The sequence below is a fragment of the Oryza glaberrima genome, chromosome 4, assembly GCF_000147395.1.
Source record: "Oryza glaberrima chromosome 4, OglaRS2, whole genome shotgun sequence".
Lineage (NCBI taxonomy): Eukaryota > Viridiplantae > Streptophyta > Magnoliopsida > Poales > Poaceae > Oryza > Oryza glaberrima.
Genome location: NC_068329.1, coordinates 22,625,836 through 22,640,535, shown reverse-complemented (window position 1 = coordinate 22,640,535; position 14,700 = coordinate 22,625,836). Strand labels below are relative to the sequence as shown.

General features: G+C 46.8%; 3 protein-coding genes across 4 annotated transcripts; 2 read left to right on the top strand and 1 right to left on the bottom strand.

Annotated features, from left to right (window-relative positions):
• Positions 1–2,442: 2,442 nt before the first annotated feature.
• LOC127769325 (disease resistance protein RPS2-like) lies at positions 2,443–7,403 on the top strand. The gene is made up of 2 exons (XM_052294876.1): positions 2,443–3,769; positions 5,043–7,403. The coding sequence occupies exons 1-2, from the start codon at positions 3,152–3,154 to the stop codon at positions 7,236–7,238; spliced, it is 2,814 nt and encodes a 937-aa protein (XP_052150836.1). The 5' UTR covers positions 2,443–3,151; the 3' UTR covers positions 7,239–7,403.
• An 811-nt stretch (positions 7,404–8,214) lies between these two features.
• On the top strand, positions 8,215–13,024 carry LOC127771061 (pentatricopeptide repeat-containing protein At3g09040, mitochondrial-like). Of its 2 annotated transcripts, none has more exons than XM_052296873.1 (4): positions 8,215–11,465; positions 11,540–11,632; positions 11,740–11,841; positions 12,887–13,024. In XM_052296873.1, exon 1 carries the CDS (start codon positions 8,278–8,280, stop codon positions 11,371–11,373), a length of 3,096 nt encoding a protein of 1,031 aa, XP_052152833.1. In that variant the 5' UTR covers positions 8,215–8,277; the 3' UTR covers positions 11,374–11,465; positions 11,540–11,632; positions 11,740–11,841; positions 12,887–13,024. The 2 variants fall into 2 exon arrangements, with proteins under 2 accessions (XP_052152833.1, XP_052152835.1); XM_052296875.1 differs by lacking the exon at positions 12,887–13,024 and adding an exon at positions 12,507–12,769.
• Positions 12,382–14,700, bottom strand: LOC127771062 (protein disulfide isomerase pTAC5, chloroplastic). Its single transcript, XM_052296876.1, has 6 exons — positions 14,047–14,700; positions 13,704–13,799; positions 13,518–13,610; positions 12,994–13,237; positions 12,843–12,880; positions 12,382–12,742 (listed from the first exon to the last, which is right to left on the bottom strand). Exons 1-6 carry the CDS (start codon positions 14,575–14,577, stop codon positions 12,641–12,643), a joined length of 1,104 nt encoding a protein of 367 aa, XP_052152836.1. The 5' UTR covers positions 14,578–14,700; the 3' UTR covers positions 12,382–12,640.

The following is a 14,700-nucleotide window of genomic DNA, read 5'->3' as shown; positions in this document are numbered from 1 at the left end:
AGGCCTTCTTAATCAAGAAGTAATACCCTACTCTTGTCCGGGGATTGATCCGCCGAATGTATTATTGATCGTATGATTTGGGAGAAAAATCGTGCCCCTAGAGGCACCCAGACCCCTCCTTATATAGGGGAAGGGGTCCGTATTACAAAATACTGTCCATATCCCTAACGGAATATGTAGCTACAGATAAAATACAATCGTAACCGACTAGAATCTCGGATATTTCCTTGGCATACAAGTTTAGAATAACCCGAGTCCTCTTAAAGATATTCTATCTATGCATGGCACCCCATATCCAATCGGGCTGTACATGCTGTGTAGGTATGGGGTATTCATAATCTCCACAAGATGATTGGGTTTACGAGATTATTACTACCACCTACACCATAGTACTGGAGCATTTGGCAGGTAATATATGTACTGTAGCAAGATGAACAATGAGAACGAGGCAGGTTCAGCCCGTTTCCGACTCATACGCGTTAGCCGACAAATTCGGCCTCTCCCGTCGGATTCGGATCCCAGATTATTTAATTTCTTCTAATTCCGAACTCGTTGCTCATTTCCTTCTCGCCCCTTTCAGGTTTCTACTACGGGCGATCGTCGTTATGCCACCGCGAGTAGCGAAGAGAGCGAGGCTCTGCCGCCGCTCCTGGTCCGACCTCCCGCACGAACTTCTCAGCAACATCATCCGCGGCTCCCGGCCTTCGGCGACCGCCTCCGCTTCCGCGCCGTGTGCCAGCAATGGCGACGCGCGGAGCGCGCCCACGAGGAGCCCCCGCCCATGCCGTGGCTCGTCGCCGCGGGGCACTGCGTCGGCGTCCACGACGCCGCCATCCACCGCGTCGCCTTGCCCGAGGACGCCCGCGCCGCCGCCTGCCGCGGCTCGTTCGGCAACTGGCTGGCCCTGGTGCCCATGTCGCCGCCTCCGTACCAGCCCTTCCTGCTGAACCCGTTCACCACGGCAAGGATCCAGCTGCCCGTGTGGACCGAGGGGACGATCATCAAGATCGTTGTGTCGTCGGCGCCCGACTCGGAGAACTGCACCGTCGCCGCCGTTGTTGGTTCCGAATTCAACAACGAGCGCCGGCTCGGCAATGTCTCCGTCTGCCGCCTCAGGCAGAAGAAAGAGGGCTCTTCTTCCCCTTGGTGGTGCATCACTAAGACGTTCTACCTCGAGGACATCGTCTTCTTCGAGGGTAAGCTACACGCAGTCGACGGAGCAGAGCAGACCTATGTCTTTGAGGATGACGAGCTAGAAGAGATGCGTAAATGGCCGTTGTTCCACCGCGATCGGGTCGCTCCCTTGTCCATCCACAAAAGGTATTACCTGACTCCCTGCCATGGGAAGCTACTGATGGTTTCCCGGAGCTTTGGGATAAATCGTGTCCCCGGTGGCGCATACCACACTATTGGATTCAAAGTCTCTGAGGTGTCTGAGCACAGCTACGGGAGGATCATCCCTCCGCCTCCAGTGGCGGTCAAGAAATTCGACGGGCATGCACTGTTCGTCGGCGACGCCTGCTGCAGAGCTTTCGCCATCACAGACGAAGGCAGCAAGATCAAGGAGGACCAGATTTTCTTCTCCGACGATGAGAGTAACACGTCGGTCGTCCTCGGCGGCGGCGGAACTTTCCAGGTGGTCAACCACGAGGGAATCAACTGCTACCGGCCGCTGCGGCTGCTGCAATCCTACGACCTGCACACGGACTGCTTCCGCAGGTACCGACAGCTCCGTCCCACGGGGCAATGGCAATGCGTCAGGGTGCAGCGTCTCTTGCACAGGGATGCCTTGCCACCGCCGCCGGCGACAGATCAGTGGGGGGCAATGCTTCTGCTGTGGGAGGTGATGAGCAGCCTCGGGGCAAGCCGGCCGCTGTGCTACTGGTCAAGAATGCCGTCGCATGTCCCCAACATAAGTGTCATACCTGGAAATGTAATTATGTCTGTAACTGTAATTGTCTACGACCAGAGCTGGTGCTTCACCCAGAGCTGGAGGTCAGTGCAAGAGGCGAAGCAGCTGGCAGCAAGCGAGGCAGTAAGCTTCCTTCGCAGCCGATTCCGTAGCGTGCTGGATGACAGCCCATGGAGCGGAGTACCACACTGCCATAGCCATGTCAGTGAGGATGAATACGAAGATGATGATGAAGACGAAAACACTTGAAGACCTTAAAACCGAGTAATGGTGTATACACTTGGCTCTGTACAGCTTTGCTTATACTGGAACGGGCTCGTCGCGGGGTCGGCTGTGCCGTGCAGTGCGGCGTGGTTGCATAGCCTGGCTGCCGCCTGGGCTGGGGTAGCTGGCTACGTTAGCTGGGCTGGCGCCTTTGCCGTTGCTGGGCCCGAGCAAAGTAAGGCAAAAAGGATGGGTGGGTCTGGCCAGGCCTGGAGGAAGAAGCAGACTGGGATAAATGGAGGAGCTCAAACGGCTGAGAAAAAAAAAAAGGGAAAGACAAAGATTGTTGCCCGAGATGAATTTTGTGGGGGTTGGGGTTGTCACGAGGTGCTCCCCGGCGTGTTGTTTTTCCACGCCGTCGCACCGTCGCGGCCGCATCCGACGGTCCGTACAGCGGCGACGTCCCGCGAGGCTGTGAGTTGTGAGTGATGGCAACTTGAAAGTCAAACTTCCTGCTGCTGCCTTTCCGGGAAAATTCCCAACAGTACCGGGTCCAGGCGGGCGGAGGCGTAGGCGTGGAAACCTGTGGGTATGGAGAAAGCGCGTGTGCCTTCCGGCCGCGCAGAAGAAAAGCCTTCGCACGCAACGTGTTCGACGAATTGCCACTCCGAGATTTAGTTCCACCAATGGACACAATCACCAAGTCTCCTGCTTGTCTTCGAGTTTGCCAGACTGCCAAGGCTGTTGTCTTCGCTTAGGCGAGGAATTTTTCCCAGAGAGCGACTTTTCCTGCTCCCAAAACCCAACCGCGCGAGGGTATCTTTCTCATGCCAATCACCATGGGCATGGTCAGCGACTCAGAGCCATCGCCGCACTTTCGCTGTACGCGCTTGCGGGTGTCGCCTTGTTGGATAATCAGAGCAGCACGGCACCTCGTCGTGCCTCATCGTTGCAGTTCAGTACTCTTTATATGCTCAGGAACTCCCATGTTTGCAGCCTCCAGTATTGGCTGCTGCATGCTCGTCGTGGTTCCTAATGGCCGACGCGATCTCATGCCTGCAGCCACTGTGCGACTGCTTGGATGGCACCGGCCTGCTCGATGCCGCAGGAAGGGAGGTCGCCTCTTTCCTTCGGCTCAAATCAAATTGGGGTGATCTTGACAAGGCCAGGGAGAGCCTGGGGGCTGTTGAGAGGATGGTTCGAGGGCGGGTAACCGCGGAGTTAAACAAGCTGAACGTCTGTGATCCTCAGGTGGAGCTGTGGCTGAGGCGTGTCGATGAGCTGAAGCTGGGTGCCATTGATGAGGACTATAGCAGTTTGATGAATTACTCTAGCATTTGCCAGTGCACCAGGCATGCTGCCCGGCGTTCATGGATTGGCAAGCGTATCGTCGAGGCGCTGGATGAGGTGAATAAACTGATCGAGGAAGGGAGGCGGTTTAAGAAGTTTGGATTCAAGCCCTCACCGGAGATTGTCGAGCGCTTGCCTCAAACCAAGACATTTGGATTGGAGACCATGCTGGTTCAGCTGCATGATCTGCTTGAGAAGGCTGACTCGAACATAATTGGTATTTGGGGTCAAGGGGGTATTGGTAAGACGACACTACTACATGCCTTCAACAATGATCTTGAGAAGAAGGTCCATAACTACCAGGTAATGTGCTGTTTTCTCTAAAATGCAAGCATTTTATTATGTATACGTGTATTTCTGGTTCTCTTTTGGGATGAATATAGATGATTGCTTCAATCATGATTTACATGTGGCACCATATTCAGAACTGTTGCATGGGAATATGGGACTGCTAGGGGGGTATGTATGATAATTTTCGTTTCAGTTATGCCAGGGGAATGTCATTGTTCTTGCACAAGAACACAATAGCGTGTCCCTTGCATGTATAGGATGGCTAAAATATTTTTCGCAAGTGCTAGTTCAAACTGAAAATTTTATAATCTCATAGGTAACATGATCAGGTACACACTAACCTTACATCTTAGAGATTTTTAAACACATCAGAGTTAATAAAGAGGAAGTAGCTAAATTTTGCATAATTGCACACTGAACATAGAAGAGTTAATCTAAAGAAGTATGGATTTAGCAAGCAAGTCAGGCCTTACTATCATACACCTGACAATAGTGTGTGGGAGACTGCCCGGAGTTGCTATTTTGATGAAATAGAGATACATATCTTATAATGTATCCAAATAGTTGGAAAGAAAGGTAGTAATGCATCCAAATGGTTGTCTCTTATCTAATTTTGTCCTGCAGCTGGGAAGGGTCAAACATTTTTTTAGATAATGTGCAACGCCCGGCCTCTGCATTCTAAGGTGAATGCACATTGCCATGTTGGCTCTCACAAATTTTAATTGGATGTACAAAACCCACCAAATATGCCAATACAATTGTATCTTTCTTTACTAAATTTTGTGAAGGGAAATCCATGGTGCAGGGCAGCACTTCCCTATGTAAGAAGATGCTATGTTGAACTCATACTATTAAGAGGTTTTCTCCAATCCTTTTCTAGTCATTGTGGGGTATAGAGAGGTATACCTCTAGTGTTAGTCCAGATGTATATAACTCTTAGTTAGAACCAATATCTATACCTCTAAAAGAATGTAAGAACAAGTAACAAATATCTATAAAGATAAGTTTCCAATCCTCTTTCAACATGCAAGTTTAATTTTGGTACCTCCTTTTATGGAGAGGTATATCTCAAATATGGGGAGGTATATACCTCTCCAAGGATGGGAGAAAAATATCTATTATTAAAGTGGATACCGAGTTGCATTTTGCATAATTGCACACTGAGCATCGTACATACTTCTGTTCTACTTCTCTTCCATGTTGCATTTCAATAATATTTCTTAATTGCTTTTACCTTTGGAGTGAAAATCATGTTGCTTTTTTTTTATTAAATTGGTTGTGCCAGGTTGTCATATTTATTGAAGTATCCAATTCAGAGACACTTGACACATTGGAGATGCAGAAGACCATCTCCGAACGTCTTAATTTACCATGGAATGAAGCAGAGATAACTGTGAAACGGGCCAGATTCCTTGTTAAGGCCTTGTCCAGGAAAAGATTTGTACTGCTTCTTGATGATGTAAGGAAGAAATTCCGGCTAGAAGATGTTGGCATCCCAACTCCAGACACCAACAGCCAAAGCAAGCTGATCCTAACTTCACGTTTCCAAGAAGTATGCTACCAGATGGGCGCACAGAGGAACTTGATTAAGATGGATCTTCTGGATAATGATGCTGCATGGAAACTGTTCTTGAGCAAGCTAAGCACCGAGGCTTGTGCAGCAGTTGAATCACCTAGTCCCAGCAATGTTGTTAGGGATCATGCCATAGCAATAGCTCAAAGTTGTGGAGGTCTACCACTTGCGCTCAATGTCATTGGGACTGCTGTGGCAGGCTATGAAGAACCAAGAGATTGGAATTCAGCTGCTGATGCAATCAAAGAGAATATGAAGTTTGAAGGTGTTGATGAAATGTTTGCTACGCTGAAATACAGCTTCGACAGGCTCACACCTACTCAGCAACAGTGCTTTCTGTATTGCACTCTTTTTCCAGAGTATGGATCAATTAGTAAAGAGCATCTTGTTGATTATTGGTTGGCTGAAGGTTTGCTACTTGATGATCGCGAGAAGGGTAATCAGATAATCCGAAGTCTTATTTCAGCATGCTTGTTGCAGACCACTAGTTCAATGTCATCAAAGGTGAAAATGCACCACATAATCAGACATTTGGGGCTTTGGTTGGTTAACATGGAAGATAGAAGTTTTGTTGTTAAAGCAGGGATGGCCTTAGATAATGCTCCACCAGCAATAGAATGGAAAGAAGCTACAAGGATCTCCATCATGTCTAATAACATCACAGAGCTTTCTTTCTCACCAAAATGCGAAAACCTCACCACACTGTTAATCCAGAATAACCCAAAGTTGAACAAGCTAGGCTGGGGTTTTTTCAAATATATGCGATCCTTGAAAGTGCTAGATCTATCACACACTGCAATTACTTCCATTCCAGAATGTGATACATTGGTTGCATTGCAGCATCTCGACCTGTCATACACACATATTATGAGATTACCTGAGCGCCTATGGTTATTGAAAGAGTTGAGGCATCTGGACCTCAGTGTGACTGTTGCACTTGAAGATACTTTGAATAACTGCTCAAAGTTACACAAGTTGAGAGTGCTGAATCTCTTCCGCAGCCATTACGGGATTCGTGATGTTGATGACCTGAATCTGGATTCACTGAGGGATCTATTGTTTCTTGGTATCACTATTTATTCACAAGATGTGCTTAAGAAATTGAACGAGACCCATCCTTTGGCAAAATCAACGCATCGTTTGAACCTGAAGTATTGTGGAGATATGCAATCAATCAAAATTTCTGACTTTAACCATATGAAGCACCTTGAGGAGCTGCATGTCGAATCATGCTATGACCTGAATACACTGGTTGCCGATACTGAGTTGACGACTTCTTGCCTACAAGCACTGACCCTCTCCGTCCTTCCCTCATTAGAAAATGTCCTTGTTGCACCAATGCCCCATAATTTTCGGTACGTTCGCAAATTGTCCATTTCACAATGCCCCAAGTTGTTGAACATCACATGGGTCCGAAGACTTGAACTGCTTGAGAGGCTTGTCATATCCAATTGTGATGAGATGCTGACTATTGTTGAAGAAGCTAACAGTACTGAAGAGCAGCAATATGGAACACAAACAATAAAAATGCAGGGTTATTATTCTGAAGAACAAGACGATCATGCAATGGCTGAGAGTTCACGCAATGAGTGGAATGATGATTACCAAAGCGTCAATGGAGAATCAACCAATGGCGCAACGAGGCAACCTGACTTCCCAAAGTTGAGATCAATTGTGCTGACTGATGTGAAGAAGCTGAGAAGCATTTGCACGCCAAGAGATTTTCCCTGCCTTGAGACTCTTCGAGTGGAAGACTGCCCAAATTTGAGACGCATCCCACTGTGCAGCACTCACAACTGTGGTAAACTGAAGCAAATTTGTGGTTCATCTGATTGGTGGAAGAAACTGCAGTGGGAGGACAAGGAGGCGGTGGCACATATGGAGAGCAAGTACTTCATTCCAATCTGACAGGATCCCGTTTTCAGTGGTCAATTATGTACACTATCGACATTTACCATCATTTTTTCAGGACCAACGTTACATTCATTTTTCATGGTATACATGTATATACAATTCTTTCATTTAAGCATTATGTGATTAATCTCTTTTCAAGAATAATTCCAGTGATCAATTTAGCTCCATTTCACTAGTGCAATCTGTCTAGTGGGACTGCTAGCGGTCGCACATACTTTAGGTAGTGGTAAAACTGCAGAAGAGAGACAAGATTGCTTTGAGATTAGTGTTAGACTAGGGCCGTGTTTAGTTGTTTTGGCAAAAAAAATTTTGACGTATACGAATACACATTTGAAGTATTTCAAATGTAGACTAATAACAAAACAAATTACAGATTCCGCTTGTAAACTGCGAGACGAATCTATTAAACCTAATTAATCCATCATTAGCAAATGTTTACCGTAGCATCACATTGTCAAATAATGGTGTAATTAGGCTCAAAAGATTCGTCTCACAATTTATATACAAATTGTGAAATGGTTTTTTCGTCCATATTTAATGCTCCATGTATGTGTCTAAGGCCTCTTTGTTTAGGCTAAGCTTATTGGTTTAGACTTTTAAGTCAGCTTATTGGCTTATATGATTTATAAGCCGGTGGATTTACTGTCCTAAGTTTAATGGTGGAGTCATACATCTACCTCACATAAGCCAAAAAAGCTTCTCCAACCTAGTTTTTGGCTTAATAGTGTTAGAGTGACTTATGGCTTCAAAAAAACCAAACGAAAAAGCCGTTTGTTTGTTTAGTCTTAGACTTTTCGGCTTATAAATTGGCTTATAAGCCTAAACAAAGAGGGCCTAAACATTTGATGTAACGGAAAAGTTGAAAGTTTGACCGAATCTAAACACAGCCTAGGTCGGAGGGTCGGAGACGTCGTTGACAGTTGTAGAAGAGGGGCAATATTGCTTTGAGATTGTGGGAGAGCGCTGCGGTCTCAACCCCCCAAGTCCCCAACGCACACTGCGCACATGCGGCGGCGGCCGCGGCCGTGCACACATGCGCTCCGCCGCCCGCGTCCGCCTCGCGCCCAAACCGAGAGCCAACCAGCCTCCTCCTCCTCCTCCTCCTCCTCCGTTTCGGCTCGCCCCCGCTGCCGTCGCGGCGCTCGGATCCCACCCCGACGCCTCCTCCTACGCCAGCCTCCTCTCCTCCCTCTCCAGAGAGTGCCTCGCCAGCCACGCCCGCCACCCGTTCGACGCAAGTCCCCCGAGAGCCCGCCACTCGCAGACATGCAGGGCCTTGCACGGCCGGATACTGCGCGGCGGATCGCCCCTCCTGGGACGCCTCGGCGACGCGCTCGTCGAACTGTACTGCAAGTCCGGCCGTGTGGGCTATGCCTGGAGCGCCCTGGGATACGCCGGGGAGCGGGCTTCAGGCGCGGCGAGCTCCCTGCTGTCCTGCCATGCGCGGTCGGGGTCCCCTGGGGATGTTCTCGGCGCGTTCCGGTATATCAGGTGCACTGCCGGTGGCCGGCCGGACCAGTTTGGTCTTGCGGTCGTTCTGTCGGCGTGTTCCAGGGTGGGTGTTCTTGCTTACGGCAGGCAGGTGCATTGCGATGTGGTCAAGAGCGGGTTCAGTTCCAGTGCCTTCTGCGAAGCGGCGTTGGTGGACATGTATGCCAAATGCGGTGATGTGCCCAATGCTCGCAGGGTGTTTGATGGGATTGCTTGCCCAGACACAATATGCTGGTCAAGCATGATTGCTTGCTATCATCGAGTTGGATGCTACCAGGAAGCGTTGGCTTTGTTTTCTAGGATGGATAAGATGGGCTCTGCTCCGGATCAAGTGACACTTGTTACCATCATTTCCACACTTGCAAGCTCGGGCAGGCTGGACCATGCAACAGCTTTGCTGAAGAAGATGCCTACACCAAGCACAGTTGCTTGGAATGCTGTCATCTCTGGTCACGCACAAAGTGGACTCGAGTTTAATGTGCTTGGCTTGTACAAGGATATGAGGAGCTGGGGGTTATGGCCCACTAGATCAACTTTTGCAAGCATGCTAAGTGCAGCGGCTAACATGAAAGCTTTTGTTGAAGGTCAGCAGATGCATGCTGCAGCAGTAATGCATGGCTTGGATGCAAATGTATTTGTGGGAAGTTCTCTGATCAACCTGTATGCTAAATGTGGCTGCCCCAGTGACGCAAAGAATGTTTTCGACTTGTCCTGTGAAAAGAACATTGTCATGTGGAACGCTATGCTCACAGGTTTTGTTCAGAATGAATTGCCAGAGGAAGCTATTAGAATGTTTCAGTATATGATGAGGTATACCCTTCAAACCGATGAATTTACGTTTGTCAGTATTCTTGGTGCATGCACCTACTTGAGTTCCTTTTATCTGGGAAAACAAGTACATTGTGTAACAATCAAGAACTGCATGGATATAAGCTTGTTTGTTGCTAATGCAACACTAGATATGTACTCAAAATATGGAGCAATTGGTGATGCAAAGGCACTATTCAGTCTAATCCCTTACAAGGATAGTATATCCTGGAATGCCCTTACAGTAGGACTTGCACAGAACCTAGAGGAGGAAGAAGCAGTGTGTATGCTCAAAAGGATGAGGCTGCATGGTATAACACCCGATGATGTATCTTTTTCTACTGCAATTAATGCTTGTTCCAATATCCGAGCCACTGAAACTGGAAAGCAGATCCATTGCCTGGCCATCAAATATGGTATCTGCTCAAATCATGCTGTTGGTAGCTCTCTGATTGACTTGTATTCAAAGCATGGAGATGTAGAGTCTTCTAGGAAGATTTTTGCACAAGTAGATGCGAGTAGTATAGTGCCAATAAATGCTTTAATTGCAGGTTTTGTGCAGAACAATAATGAAGATGAAGCAATACAACTGTTTCAGCAAGTTCTAAAAGATGGTTTAAAGCCCTCCAGTGTTACATTTTCAAGCATTCTTTCTGGCTGTAGTGGATCTCTTAATTCAGCTATTGGCAAGCAAGTTCATTGTTACACACTGAAGTCTGGTGTTCTATATGATGATACTCTCCTTGGTGTTTCATTGGCTGGAATATATTTGAAGTCCAAAATGCTTGAGGATGCAAATAAACTCTTAACAGAAATGCCAGATCACAAAAACCTGTTTGAGTGGACAGCTATCATTTCAGGGTATGCTCAAAATGGTTATGGTGATCACTCTTTGGTGTCATTTTGGAGAATGCGTCATTGTAATGTTCGCTCGGATGAGGCAACATTTGCAAGTGTTCTTAAAGCTTGTTCGGATGTAACGGCTTTTGCAGATGGGAAAGAGATACATGGCCTCATCACTAAATCTGGGTTTGGTTCTTATGAAACTGCAACTAGTGCCCTCATAGACATGTATTCCAAGTGTGGGGATGTCATTTCTTCCTTTGAAGCCTTCAAAGAATTGAAAAACAAACAAGATATAATGCCATGGAACTCTATGATTGTTGGATTTGCAAAAAATGGTTATGCTGATGAGACACTTCTGCTTTTCCAGAAGATGGAGGAGTTGCAGATAAAGCCTGACGAAGTTACATTCCTAGGTGTCCTAATTGCTTGTACTCATTCTGGGCTAATTTCTGAAGGTCGGCATTTCTTTGGTTCCATGAGAAAAGTTTATGGATTAACACCTAGACTAGATCATTATGCCTGTTTTATTGATCTCCTTGGACGTGGTGGTCATCTTCAAGAGGCCCAAGAAGCTATTGACCAGTTGCCTTTCAGACCTGATGGTGTGGTCTGGGCTACGTATCTTGCAGCATGCAGAATGCACAAGGATGAAGAAAGGGGGAAAATTGCAGCAAGGAAACTTGTTGAGTTGGAACCACAATACTCATCTACATATGTGTTGCTTTCAAGCTTACATGCTGCTACTGGTAACTGGGCTGAAGCTAAGGTAACCAGAGAATCAATGCGAGAAAAAGGAGTGGCAAAATTTCCAGGATGTAGTTGGATTACCGTGGGAAACAAGACAAGCTTGTTTCTTGTACAGGATAAATACCACCCTGACAATCTTAGAATCTATGAAATGCTTGGTGATCTAACTGGAATGATGAAGAAAGATAACGATATTGATGAGTATGGTCTACTTTATTCAGCTGAAATGCTTGCTTGAGTGTGCTGGTGCTGCTTAAGAGCAAAGGGCCTTAATTCATCTTCTGGATCATCGAGGACCTTCAATAAATGCATGTTTAGTTGAGAGATTTGGTATGTTATGCATATTATTTATTCAAAAGTACATATACTCGTACCAATAATTGCTTTACTTGCTGCAATTGCAGCACCAGACTTTGAAAAGGATCAGCACCGCTAGGTGATATTGGATTGGCAAATATCAGAAGTGGACATGACAATGGGCCTGCTATTTTTCATCTGTAAGCAGAACATTGTATTGCTTTTGCCCCAACTTTTTTCCCTGCTCTCGTTCAAAAACCCTACTTTGGTCATCTTACTTCACCTTTGCCTATGTTTCTTGTTCCAGAAATGATCCTCAGAGGATTATTTGGACGGAGGACAACTGGCCATATTTGGAAAAGAACCTACTCAAGTTAATTGTTATGTCAGAAACAGTCCAAACAGCAAAGTAAGATTCTATTTAGTTTTCACATAAAATTATTCTCTCAACGAATATATGTGAAAGGCCACATTTTGTCACTATCAGCTAAGTCAGTGTAATTCCAAAAATATGCAAGATGTTGTCTGCTATTTGGCAAAATCCTATCACAAATCACTTTCTCCTCAGTGATTTCTGTTCCTGACTTCATAGTCCAAAATTTAAAGAATTCTTTATTGAATTGCTGGCAAATAAAGTTCTCATTACTTTGTTAATCAAAGGAAGAATAATAAAGTTAAATACTAAGTTATCAAAGAAGAAATAATTGTAGTTAAGCTCCAAGTTATTACTCCCAGATAGTAATTTAGTGATGGTTCAAGAGCAAATGAACAATAGAAATTATGCTGAATACAATTTTCCAATATAAACTGAATTGGCACAAATTATTACTTTTTCTGAAATTAAACTTGATCTTCCAAGTAGGGAAAACCACCAAGCAACATAGCCTCATAGAATACCACATACTTGTTGACAAGGTTTTTTTTTTTTTTCTGAAAAGAATATGATGTGAGAACTAACAATCAGCATGCAAATATTTCAAGCCTGATTTGACAAAGCAGTCAACCTTTCGTTAATATTTCCTATCCTATTATACAAAAACAAAATTGTCTCAAACGTGACTACCTTTTGTATAGGGCACTAACACTGGCCATGTGAATACTATTCTTCAACTGGTGTGAAAAAGAACTTGAATAATTGGCAAGTATCTATCTACATAAACTGTTATAGATGTTCACAAATGAAACAGCATGTTGGTCCAGCACGTTGCTTAGTTCGTGGCTACTGTCTTCCCTTCACAAACATCACATACAATTGAACCAAGGCCTTCACAGTATGGACACTTCGTATCTTCACCGACCCACTCCAAAAACTGCATTTTGAGGGGTAAACAGAAAGGTGCATATCAGAGAATAAATAGCATACTTATATTCACTATATGATGCGATCCTGCAACTGGAACTCGAGCTTACCTGTGGTTCAATGTTCGGCTCACCTGTTCCATCACATTCTGCAGGAAGAAAGAAAAAGGTCTTGTCAGGAGTCGCAACTCACAAGCAGCTCATTTCTCAATACATCACAAATGCTGTACATGTTGTGCCACCAAGCAGCAAATGTTATTACCTACGCACATGAGGCGGCCTTCACCCCGACAAGAGATGCACTTCTTAGTTGATGCATTGGTAGCGCTGCTGATTGGTTTATTCTTCTGTGTTAGCCTAGATGGGTCTTCCCACCTGTTTTCACCGATGAGAAACACTCTATTTTCAGACAACCCTACTCCTGAGACACCATTTCCTTTCACAACAGTTTGTTGAATCTCTGCAATTTCTGTTACGGAGGGAATGGCTGCTCCATTTATGCCATCCTACAAGAGAGTTGGATTAGAATATCATGCCATGACTACAGGTACTGCTTATCGCTTGAACTTTCTTTATATGCAAAGTAAGGAGGCCCTATATATGGGAGCAACTGCTGCAGAATTGTAGATAGCGAATTTCTTGTTCAGAAAAGATAATTGTGTTTCCTTAAACACAGAATGTGTTCATAACCGTTTCTTATTAGTTTGCCTTTATCTTAGCAATAGTGTTACCAAGTTAATAGGTGATAACTTGTGCAGCAAAAAAAGTGTAGGTTGATTGACTCACTTTTGTTTTCACATCCTGCCCAGCTTGTCCTGTAAATAACATGTCAAGCAGATCTGATGTCATAATTCCACTCTCCGAAACCCCTACTGTTGCCTGCAACAGAAAGTAACGTGTTTACACAAGTTTATGGAGTAGTTAGCTATCTGAAAATATACGTTGAATTGAACGAAATAATGAAGCAGTAACCTGCCATGTCTTCACAGCTCGTTCGGTGCCAGATGAGAAGCTGGAGAACTCCATGTCTTCTTCGCCCGAATAGTAACCCAGCTTTTCCAATGCTTCCTGCGTTAGTGCAAAGGGCTCAAAATTATGTATTCTACCGATTAGTCTTGTAACTGCTACGGTGCAGAGCATTGCCAATTTGCCGTCGCGTATGATCAGATTTACTCTATTGCAGTTAGCAGCTTGTATATTGTGACCACCACAAGTCCGTCGCAACCGAACAAATTAAAGCTGTGGCGCGTCAGCTCGGACACAGTTGATGCAACGCGAATCCTAGCCAGAACGAGAGGTGCACGACAACGCTGACCTGCATCGCGCGCACGTCCTCCCCCTCGGCACCCACCCTCAGCGTCCTCCTCCCGCCGCCGTCGCCGCCGCCGCTCTTCGCCTTGGCCGCCTTCTGCTCGACCACCACCACCTCCTTCCTCACCTCGACCTCCTCCTCCACCACCAGCGGTGGCCTGGGCGCCGCCGCCGGCGGAGGCGGCGGCGGCGGCACCGCCGCAACAGCGGGCGAGGGTGCTGGTGACGCCACTGCGGCGTCGACGGACGGGAGGGGGAGTGGGCCCGCCTCGACCGTGCCGAGGCGGAGGCGGAGCGCGGCAATCTCGGCGAGGAGGGACTCGCGCTCGGCGCGCCACCGCGACTCCTCCCGGAGCCACCGCTGCTCCTCCCGCAGCCAGCGCTGCTCCTCGCGCAGCCACCGCGCCTCCTCGCGCTCCTCCCACGACGACGCCGAGCACCGGAGGACCACAACCCGGCGCGGGAGGCCGCCGGGCCTGAACCGCGGGCGGTGGAACGAGGGGAAGAACGGGATGGTGGCGGTGGCAACGATCATGGCGGAGGAGGAGACGGCGGCGCTGAGCTGCCGCTTGCGAGGAGTGAGGAAGTGGCGCGCGGCGAGCAGAGGAGATTAGCCGCGGATATTTCTCGCTGTCCCGCGGTTGATTTTTCTTCCCCG

Excerpts from the sequence above, each read along its gene's own strand:
- LOC127769325 (XM_052294876.1), top strand. The coding sequence starts at position 3,152 with ATGGCCGACGCGATCTCATGCCTGCAGCCACTGTGCGACTGCTTGGAT. Across the intron at positions 3,770-5,042 it reads AGAAGGTCCATAACTACCAG|GTTGTCATATTTATTGAAGT; the intron begins GTAATGTGCTGT and ends TGGTTGTGCCAG.
- LOC127771061 (XM_052296873.1), top strand. The coding sequence starts at position 8,278 with ATGCGCTCCGCCGCCCGCGTCCGCCTCGCGCCCAAACCGAGAGCCAAC.
- LOC127771062 (XM_052296876.1), bottom strand. The coding sequence starts at position 14,577 with ATGATCGTTGCCACCGCCACCATCCCGTTCTTCCCCTCGTTCCACCGC. Across the intron at positions 13,611-13,703 it reads GAGCTGTGAAGACATGGCAG|GCAACAGTAGGGGTTTCGGA; the intron begins GTTACTGCTTCA and ends TTTCTGTTGCAG. Across the intron at positions 12,881-12,993 it reads AGGCCGCCTCATGTGCGTAG|AATGTGATGGAACAGGTGAG; the intron begins GTAATAACATTT and ends TTCTTCCTGCAG.